Raw genomic sequence first — 11,966 nt, forward strand, 5'->3', positions numbered from 1 at the left:
ACTCTGTCCATGTAGTTCATTGTGAACATCTTGAAAACTAATGTAAACTAAAATGAAAAGGTACATTTTGTTTTATCAATAGATCACTAAAAGTCACTACGTGCCCATGCAAACTCTTTACTTAAGATATACGAGAAGAATAATCATCGTACGATTAGCTTTTAGGTTTGTGAAGTTAGGCGGTACAAAACTAAATCCACCACCCGCATAAACTCGAAATCACTAGAGGCATGTTGCGGTAACTTAGAGCTACACCATTAATTCAAGTAAACGGCCATTTTCTGATTTCCTCATCTTAATTTTAATTTCATTTTCTACCGTCGAATCTTCACCATCATCTTCTACCCAACCTTCACCTTCTACCCAACCTTCACCTTACCCTTTTCTTCAGACATATCTTCACTGAAAGATTCATTTTACAGACTTCATACCACCTTCATCTGACAATTTTTTATAACATAGAGGCATTCTACTTTATTTAACCCATTCATAATCCTTGAGGTATCTGTAAATGGTACAAATCTCACCATCTTCCTCAATCATGAATACAATGTTTTCTTATGATTGTAATCGACACAAATACTACAAGTAATGTAGTAATCAATATGATTAACATAGTGTCTTTTCCGATCATCACCAGCAACTAAACTATAATCATAACATAATGAATCTCATTATTACTGTTAACGTATATTAGTCATGTTGATTCCTACGTTACTTGTAGTGATTTGTGTTAATTACAATCACACGAAAACATTGTACTTATTAGTGGGGAAGATGAGGAAAATTGCAATATTCACAAACACATATATGACTATGACTAAGTAACATTGTACTTATTAGTGGGGAAGATGAGGAAAATTGCAATATTCACAAACACATCTATGACTATGACTAAGTTAAATACAGTAAAATGTCTTCTGGTTATAAAGAACCATCGGTTGAAGGTGAAGATGGTGTGTCAGATGAATCTCTTAGTGAAAATATGTCTTGAAGTGTAGATATGTCTGAAGAAGAATGGTGAATATCCGGTTGAAAATGATTGTCAAGATTTGACAATAGAAGATCAAATTGAAGTTAAAGAAAAGGTAATGAAAAAATGGGTGTTTGCAGGAATTTGTGGTAAAGTTGTAACTTACCTCGCGTACCTCTATTAAATTCCGAGCTTATGCAAGTGGTGGATTTGGTTCACAGACTTAATTGCTACTCGTACAATTTCATATAATTGGTATTCCTGTATACCAGAAAGGAGTCTGCAGGGGCGCATAGTGGCTTTTAGTGAACTATCCATAAAACAAAGATGTACATGATCATTTAGTTTATATTAGTTTTTAAGCAAATGTTCACAATGAACTAAATGTACAAAGATTTATGAAAATCTATGGTGATGTGGATAAAGTTTGGCTGTATGAGAACCCATTCTATATAAATCTAGTGAATCCATTGAATCGAGTGAATACAGTGAAACTATAGTCCGACCAACTTCGGGTATACACTTTAATTGTTTAGTTATTTAGATATTTAGTCTACGTGTTAGAAATTGGTCAAATTATCTTAAAATTTAGACTAACTATTTGAAAAACTAAATAATTAAAATTTATTCCAAAAGCTAGTAGAACAACAGTTTCATTGAATTCATTCGACTTGGTGGATCCACTGGATTCGTCTGTTTCATCTAAGATCTCATCCATTCAAACTTTATCTACATCATTATAGATGTTGACATAACTTTGTCCATGTAGTTCATTGTGAACATCTTGAAAACTAATGTAAACTAAAATGAAAAGGTAAATTTTGTTTTATCAATAGATCACTAAAAGTCACTACGTGCCCATGCAAACTCTTTACTTAAGATATACGAGAAGAACAATCATCGTATGATTAGCTTTTAGGTTTGTGAAGTTTAGACGGTACAAAACCAAATTCACCACCCGCACAAACACGAATTCACTAGAGGCATGCTGCGGTAACTTAGAGCTACACCATTAATTCAAGTAAACAGTCATTTTTTGATTTCCTCATCTTAACTTTAATTTCATTTTCTACCGTCGAATCTTCACCATCATCTTCTACCCAACCTTCACCTTACCCTTTTTCTTCAGACATATCTTCACCGAAAGATTCATTTTACGGACTTCATACCACCTTCATCTAACAGTTTTTTATAACATAGAGGCATTCTACTTTATTTAACCCAGTCATAATCCTTGAGGTATCTGTAAATGGTACAAATCTCACCATCTTCCTCAATCATGAATACAATGTTTTCTTATGATTGTAATCGACACAAATACTACAAGTAATGTAGTAATCAATATGATTAACGTAGTGTCTTTTCCGATCATCACCAGCAATTAAACTATAATCATAACATAATGAATCTCATTATTACTGTTAACGTATATTATTGGAAAAAAACATTCAATTGTACCTTCTATTCACCTGGAATCCATCGTGTAAGTCGTCCGGTAGATTGATGACGTCTCTTTGTTGTTTTCCAAAGGAGGGCGTATGTATCTGAATACCCAAATAATATATGACGCATGAATAACCGGGTTTTTAGCGACCACCCTATGATACCAAACTTGTTACTTACTTCTTTAACCGGCTGCAGGGTTGCACCAAGCTGTTTTGAAGATACCGAATCCAAATATTTGTGGAACCTCCTCATAATTTTCAAGCAAAACGACATTACTTGATTCCAATCCAAATTCATCATTTTCTGAAGAATATTTGTTTTAAGCAGATAGTTAAATAAAATCAGTTACTTAAGGTTCACTAAGATCAATTAAACCAGAAGATTAGGAAGATGACAAACAAACCTCAATGTAAGAAATGTCTTGGTTCTGCAAGCCCGTGCATGATAACACAATCGCATGTGCATACGATAATGGAACTGGCAACTTCTCCTACAAAATATATGTATGATAATAAAAGTTTTCTGGAATCTATTTGATGTGTTAATTTATTTAGAAAGAACGAATTGAAGGAACATACCTTGTCGAATTGAAGTGTCTTAAAAAATGATTTGGGGTTTAGTAAATGAAATAAGATTGTTGTTGACGATGGTGGCGTAAGACCACTCCCAACCATGACATACTTTTTTAAAAAGACTGATCGCTACATCATCGCCACATCAACATATCTTTAGAAAGACTGATAAAGACTAACTGCTACTAACCATAATATACTTTTTAAAAGAATTAGGACTCACTCATCATCATTTATCATCATTAATTAATTAAAATTAAACTTTTTAAAATAAGATATAATCGTTTGATTTGAAAAATTGAATGGAGGTTTCAAATAATGGGCCCACTCAACACCCACATGCCACCGTCTTCATTGTTTTATATATAGACGAAATCATCTTTTATCTAGAAAATGACGAGAAAGACAAGTTAATACCTACGATGTCTTTTTTGATTTAGAATTGACATTCCCAAATGACAAACCATTGGTAGTAGTCTAAAAAGAAAGATTGTGGCCGTAAGGAATCGTTGATTCGTTGGTGAACTCAAATACTCTAGGGTTTCTAATTGTGGGTGGGCTAAAGAAATAGTTGGGCTAAATTGTGGGATCTTAAAATTGTTAGTAGTTTGTATTACGGAGTAGTATAGTAAACTAGTAATTAATAAAAGTACAATTTCTTAATCAATTTCAATTTGTAATAATAATAATATTTATATTTATATCATAATCTTATGTATTATTATATTATTATAAAATTTTTAATATGTTTTAATATTATTGTTTATTTTTATTTTATATATATCTATATACTAGTTTAAAACTTGTAAAATTTGTGGGGTTTTTCAGGGGTCAATTCATATGATTTTTCAATTTAATTAGTTATTGATAATTTTTTGAAAGTTGGAATACAATTGCAAGAATAGACGTCCATCAGAATGAATCATTTAATGCGTACACATTAAAATAATAATATACATAAACAAATTTAAATAATCCTCAATAATAAATACAAATACGATAAATGGATAAACTACACAGTTAGATGGTTGAGTTTCCCATACATTATACTAAATGATTGTAATCTCGAAATGACTCGTGAAATCACGGGTTTGTTTAAACAAAAAAATTTAATGACATGTTTTAGGTATTAAGTGAATGTAAATGCTAAATTCATTATTTTAATGACGCATATGTCTAAGAAGTTTGTCGTGGTTTTTACAAATATATAGAGACATGTATTTTTGCATACATATGTAACGTAATTAATTTCGTATAAAGAATCCATATTTGAATATTATTAATATAATAATTATTATAATATAATTATTATATTAAAAGTAAATAATAATAATAATAATAAAGTTCGCTCAAAGTTGAGTATTTATATTTATTTTTTTAATAATAATAATAATTACTAGTAATAATAAATGTCTTTTAAATTTTTTTTTTAGAAAATTAAAATTAGAATTTATGAGAGATTAATATTTCCTTTTATAAAAGATTTTGTATTATTTTTTAATTAAATTAATATATAATTATGACATCATCTTTAGGAAAAGTAAAGAGTAATTAGCTTAATAATGATTTCTGTAAAATTAAACAGATCTATGAAAAAAATCACGATCTCAACCAATATTCATCAATCCAAAGTCGATTACATCAATATGAAGAATCAGTTTTAATCTGATTCAACTCTCAACAAACTCACAAATTACAGAAAACTACAATCACAAAGAGTGATTGTATAATACGATGAAAAGAAAACTGAACAATCTCAAAATTAGGGTTGCTAGATGAGAGAAAACGATGATCAACAGAAAATTAGAATGTGTGTGTGTTGTTAACCCTAGCACTAGATCTGTCGATATATAAGAAGAAAATAAGCCTTGAGCCCAAAGCAATAATTTAGCCCAATCTGCTAAGAAGTCCACTAAGCTGCTACAAAATCACTTTGTCCAGAAAGTGCCCCTTGACTTTGTAAAAGCTTGTAAAGCAAATCCTTTCCAGTTAACCCTTTAACCTGCATTTTCTAGAATCCGAAGAATAAGAAAAGAACAACATGTATTTAAAAAAATAAGCTTGTATAAATTTAACATTCCCCCTCAAGCTTATTTTTAAATAAATCAATTAAACCCAACCTTTCAACCAGAAAGTGATGTTGTCTTATGCTAAGACCTTTAGTTAAAATATCAGCCAATTGATTTTGTGAATCAACCCTTTCAGGTCTTATAACACCAGTGCAAACTTTATCTCTTATAAAATGAACATCAATATCAAAATGTTATGTTCTTTCATGAAAAACTGGGTTTGAAGCAATCTGCATAGCTGAATTATTATCACAGTAAAGATCAACAGGTAAATTGATCTTAATGTTAAGATCATGAAGTAAATTTTTTAACCAAATAATTTCACAAGCAGTTGTTGCCATGGCCCTATATTCTGCTTCAGCAGAGGACCCGAAGATTGCAACTTGTTTTTTACTTTTCCAAGAAACTAAGGATCCACAAAATTAGACAAGATAACCAGTAACAGATTTTCTATTCAATTTACATTTTTCCCAGTCAGAATCAGAGTATGAATATAAAGAAAAATCATTGCCTTTCATCAAATGTAAACCTTTCCTAGGAGAACTCTTAAGATATCTTAAGACTCTAAATGCAAGGTTTAAATGAGATTGCAATGGAGCATGCATATATTGACTAAGTACATGAACAGCAAAAGTAATATCAGGTCCGATTAAAGTCAAATAAATCAATCTTCCAACCAACTTTTGATATTCAGTTAAGTTGGAAATAAAATGATCCTTTTCACTTGGTTCACAAGCAACACACAAATTTTGCTCAATTGAAGAACTAATTGGTTTAACACATAAATAACCATAATCATTTAAAAGTTCTAAACAATACTTTCTTTGAGACAAACAAACACCTTGATTAGTGTTTAAAATTTCAATGCCAAGAAAATATTTCAATTTTCCTAGATCTTTTATCAAGAACTTAGATTTTAGAAAAGTTTTAAATTTTTCTATTTCAGACACATTATTTCCTGTAATAACAATATCATCTACATAAACAAGCAAAGCAATAAACACCTCACCACAGTTTTTCACATATAAAGAATAATCACTTTACTTTGAGTAAAGCCATTTTCAAACAAAGTAGAATTTAATTTTTCATTCCATTGTCTTGGTGCTTGTTTTAGACCATAAAAAGATTTAGTTAACTTGCACACTTTATTCCTTTTATCAGAATCAGAATAGTAACTTTGAGGAAGTGTCATATACACTTCTTTTTTTAAGTCACCATAAAGAAAAGCATTATTAATATCAAGTTGAAAAAGAGGCCAATTATTCTGCACAGCAATAGTAATTAAACATCTAACAGTAACATGTTTGACCACAGGAGAAAAGGTTTCATCATAATCTATTCCTTCCATTTGACTATATCCTTTAGCAACAAGTCTAGCTTTATATCTTTCAATTTCACCACTAGATTTATACTTGATCCTATAAATCCACTTACAACCAACAGGAGTTCTGTTAGGTGGAAGATCAGTAATAATCCAAGTGTTATTTCTATTAAGAGCTTCAATTTCAGTATTCATAGCTTCAATCTAATTTGGGTCTTTAACAGCGTGTTCATAACTTTTAGGTTCATAACTTTTGTTCAGATTAGAAATAAAGCACAAATTGTCAGAATTCAAATTAGAATAATTCACAACTCTGTTTATGCTATACTTAACTTTATCATCAACAATAAAATCATCAAACGTTTTATGAATAACAGTGCTTCTGGTAGATCTCCTTAAATTATTAGATGAACTTGAATTTTGTATGTTTAAAGAGTTGCCCTCAGAATGAGAATTTTGTTCACTTTCATGAGTTGCAGTAGGACTATGCTCATTAGCATTATCACTACTACCATCTACATGAGTTGCGGTAGGATCATGATCATGATCACTACTGCCATCACCATCACTATTAGACCTCTCTTCATCATAGGGACTTGAAGTGTCATTGGTGCTTAAAAACATTTGGTCAAAGAAATTCATTTTGTACAAATCATTATCATTTTGTTTTTCATCAACAAGTTTTAATTTTAAAGGAAAAACAGTTTCATAAAATTTTACATCTCTAGAGAAAAAGACACTTTTATCATCCAAATTGTAAAGTTTATAACCTTTTTTGACACTAGAAAAACCAATCAAAATACATTTAATAGACCTGCTACTAAATTTATCAGAAGGATTTAAAACAGTTGAAAAACATAAGCAACCAAAGCACTTAATATATGATATGTTATGTTCAGTTTTAAAAATAAGTTCATAAGGAGATTTTCCATTCAGCACAACAGTAGGGGTCCTATTAATCAAATAACAAGCAGTTAGAACACATTCAGAACACATATTTAAAGGTGATCCCTCCTGAAACATTAAGGCTCTTGCAACATTTAGCAAGTGCCTATGTTTCCTTTCAACAACCCCATTTTGTTGAGGTGTGTAAGCACAAGTGGTTTGATGAACAATGCCTTTAGTTTTCAAAAAATCGGCCATTTTATTGTTAAGAAATTCAGTTCCATTATCAGACCTAATAATTTTAATCCTTTTAGTAAATTGATTTTCAAGAAGTTGAACAAAACTGAACACATTATCATACACATCTTCTTTACTTTTAAGCATATAGATCCAAACAGCCCTAGAGTAATCATCAACAATGGTTAAGAAATATTTAAAACCTTCTCTACTCTGAATTTAAAAGGACCCCACAAATCAAGATGAATTAATTCACCAAGACTTGTAGTTTTTTGTTCACTTAGAGGAAAAGGTAATCTAGTTTGCTTAGCCTTATGACAAATTTCACAAGGTTCAGTATTTAAATCACCTTTTAAAGAAAGTTTAGTTTTAAGAACATTGAGAACTTGGTCAGAAGGATGACCAAGGCTAGCATGCCAAAGTTTACAAGAAGCATGATAATTACTCACACAATTATTAGCAGTAAAAGAAGAATCATCAGAACTATCAAACAAATATAATCCTCCATCTTGTCTACCAGTCCCTTTTATTTTCAAGTCCATCAAATCCTGAATATAGCATTTTTTATCATCAAACCTGATACTAACTTTATTATATCTAGACAATTTGAAAACGGACATAAGACTAACACAATATTCAGGCACAACAAGAACATCAAACAATGTTATATGATTATTAATTTTCAGATTTCCAATACATTTGATTAAAGCTTGAGTTCCATTTGGATGCCCAACAGTTAATTTTAGATCAGAGATATTAACCAGGTTAAATAAACCTTTTTCAGAAAAAGTCATGTGTTGATTTGCACCTGAATCAATTACCCATCCTTTAAACACATGTTTTGACTGAAGATTGGAAGCACTAAAGAATTTATTAAAGTTTAAATTAAATTTCACACTACAATTGAAAAAAGTACCTGCCATATTAGACTGAGTATTAACAGTATCAGGTGAATCATTTATAAGACTGAGAAGCTTCATCATCTGCTCATTTGAAAAAGAAAGAGAAGGAGAACTAGTACTAGCTTCTTTAGAAGCAGTACTATTATTAGAAACACTTTTAAAATTGTTTTGATACCCCTGATTTGGTTTATAATTATTGTTATTATTGAAGTTTTTCTTAAACCCAGGTGGATATCCTACAATCTCAAAACATCTATCAATAGTATGACCTATTTTATTGCATTTTTTACATTTTAAGTTATGATTAGGTCCTCTACTATTGTTAAATCTAGAGTTGTTATTATTGTTTGAACTAACATCTTTATTAAAAGTTTGAGCAATAAAAGCAGATGATTGAGTTTTAGTGACCACATTTTCTTTTGAATTAACATTCCTATGTGATTCTTCCCTAGACAAGATAGCATAAACACTTTTCACATCAGGTAAGGGATCTCTTAACAAAATATTACTTCTGACAGAAACATAACAATCATTTAAGCCCATTAAAAATTGCATTAACTTTTGAACTTTACTTTGTTCTTTAGCAAACACACCAGCAGGACAAGTATAAGCAACACCACAAGTACAAGTAGGACCATCAATCATGCAATCATATTGTTTCCACAAACTATTCGGATTATGATAATAATCAGACAAACTACTATCATTTTGTTTAATAGAATTCATCTTATGATGCAGATTGTAAATAATAGAACCATCTATCTTATCATAAGTCTCTTTAAGTTCATTCCAAACATGAGTAGCATTAGTAGAAAAAATTTGACCAGAATAAAGTTCATCAGATATTGACCTAAGTATCCATGAAAGTACAACATTGTTACACCTATCCCATTGATTTTGAAGAGTAACATCTGTTGCATGTCTTTGTAAAGATCCATTAATAAAACCAAGTTTATTTTTAGTACCCAAAGCCAATAACATAGACCTGCTCAAAATATTATAATTTTCAGTACCTTTTAGTTTTAAAGAAATAAAAGGTGTTCCAGTAGTTGTATCACTTGCATGTAAATACAATGGGTCCCCAAAATCAAGTTTATTAATCATAGTAATAGCACCATCCCCCATCTTTAACAGAAATAACAAACAGAAAACAAATAGAAGTAATCACCAAAAAGAACAAGATTAAGCAACTAAACAAATAAACACCAATAAAAACACAGAATTAAAGAAGCACAAAAGTAATATCAAAAAAACAAATAACAAATTCACAACATCAATCGCTGGCCAGACACCTGTAAAGGAAAGAAACAACTTACAATACTCCAGCAAAAAATTGGTTACTAACCAAGCAGTCTGCAGGATTAGTAAAAAAACACACAGCAATAATAGAGGTCAAGAATCTTAAACCGTGCTTGATCAGGTATTCATGAGTTTCTATGAACTCAGATCAAGAGTTGGGCACGGTGATTCAGTCAATAATGGGTATAAAAAACACGAATAAATTCGAGACTCCCCTTTGTAGATAACTACAGTAGAAGAAACAAGAAGATAAACAGCGGAAGACTTGAAAACCCTAACCCTAATTGAGATAATTAGGGTTTTGTTCAATAGATCACGAACAAAAACAATAACCGAAGCCACAGATCTAAAATCGAACCCAATAAGATGACGAAAGAGAATAAATCACCAGAAACCTTCCAGAAACTTTGTTCAACAGAAAAGATGAACAAACCCTAGAAACACAGCAATCAACACGATTTAAGCAATCTTACGCTCTGATACCATGTAAAATTAAACAGATCTATGAAAAAAATCACGATCTCAACCAATATTCATCAATCCAAAGTCGATTACATCAATATGAAGAATCAGTTTTAATCTGATTCAACTCTCAACAAACTCACAAATTACAGAAAACTACAATCACAAAGAGTGATTGTATAATACGATGAAAAGAAAACTGAACAATCTCAAAATTAGGGTTGCTAGATGAGAGAAAACGATGATCAACAGAAAATTAGAATGTGTGTGTGTTGTTAACCCTAGCACTAGATCTGTCGATATATAAGAAGAAAAGAAGCCTTGAGCCCAAAGCAATAATTTAGCCCAATCTGCTAAGAAGTCCACTAAGCTGCTACAAAATCACTTTGTCCAGAAAGTGCCCCTTGACTTTGTAAAAGCTTGTAAAGCAAATCCTTTCCAGTTAACCCTTTAACATGCATTTTCTAGAATCCAAAGAATAAGAAAAGAACAACATGTATTTAAAAAATAAGCTTGTATAAATTTAACAGTATCATAATTTTAGAATTTTATATGACTATTTAGATGATTGTATATAATGCAAAAAGTTGTTTGCTTTATTTTGAGTAAGTTTTGAATCCCTTTAAAATAACATCGCGCATTTTATTAGTCTGAAAAAATCAAATAGATATTTATTTATGTTACTAAATAAATTCTTTACACATAAATTATATATAAACTATTAAATTTTTAATCACGTAAATAGATATTTTAAAGTAACCTAGGCTATAACCTGCAAATAGGAAGTCATTTAGCAGTGACATAATGTTTATTTTATTTTTAGAAATTTTATGTTTCTCTCGAACAACGAATGCTTTCTCTCAACACAATATATACCATCAAGAGGCTATACGAGAATTTACAGATAAGGATGACTTATATGAGACATGGAAAATTGGGTCATTTAATTTACATATTATAGACGTAATATTATAATTAAAACTTCGTCTTTGACGAAGGCTTACAATCATTCAAACATAATAATACAAATGAAATTTGGGTCTTGATTGGGCCTTGGAGGAGGCTGAGCACCCCAGTCCCCCCTTGTCTCCGCCCTTAATACCATTATTAAAAAAGAACATATTCAACTATATCTATTTTGGACCGAGGTTCATGCGCTGGCTCAAATCACTCATGCGTCACACACTTCTGACAATAATAAACTTGCTACAAATCTCTGTCATGTACATGTACTTTGTAGTACTGGAGTCATGTCCCGTGCCATCGGCTTGGTTGTGTTTCAATATAGTCCATGTTAAATCAAGCCCTTCCCACATGCATAGGCTTCCCCAAAAGATTGTTTAGTTTTTTCCATTTACAAATACGGATGTTTGTAAGTTTAGTAACACTAAACCATGTATGTTTCTAAAATAATGTAATTTTCTAGTTCTGTATCCATGTTTGTTACATAACTACGAACTCGATTTCCTCTATAGTAAATACTCGGTAATACACACACATCTAATTGTTTAATAATATTATAATTATAATTTTTATATATAAAACAATTTTTTATTGATGATGGAAGATGAAATAGGATAACAGATGCGAATTTAGGAAAAATGTCATAAGTCTACAAAAATTTCAAATAAAATAAAGAAAAAATATCACAATTGGTCCCCAAACTCTGCACCAGAAATCAGGTTGGGACCTAAAGTTTAAATCAATCACGTTTAGTCCCAAGTTTTACATTTTGATCCCGTTTGATCCCAGTTTTTAACAATGTTAGTTTCACCCAACTAACCTCAGTCACATGAATAG

The 11,966-nt window shown here is 30.7% G+C and overlaps 1 protein-coding gene across 1 annotated transcript; it reads right to left on the reverse strand.

The window, feature by feature from the left end:
- Positions 1-6,585: 6,585 nt before the first annotated feature.
- On the reverse strand, positions 6,586-9,530 carry LOC139853775 (uncharacterized). The gene is made up of 4 exons (XM_071843135.1): positions 8,420-9,530; positions 8,133-8,311; positions 7,953-8,051; positions 6,586-7,716 (listed from the first exon to the last, which is right to left on the reverse strand). The coding sequence occupies exons 1-4, from the start codon at positions 9,528-9,530 to the stop codon at positions 6,586-6,588; spliced, it is 2,520 nt and encodes an 839-aa protein (XP_071699236.1).
- Positions 9,531-11,966: the final 2,436 nt, after the last annotated feature.

Source organism: Rutidosis leptorrhynchoides, chromosome 6 (assembly GCF_046630445.1).
Source record: "Rutidosis leptorrhynchoides isolate AG116_Rl617_1_P2 chromosome 6, CSIRO_AGI_Rlap_v1, whole genome shotgun sequence".
Taxonomy (NCBI): Eukaryota; Viridiplantae; Streptophyta; class Magnoliopsida; order Asterales; family Asteraceae; genus Rutidosis; species Rutidosis leptorrhynchoides.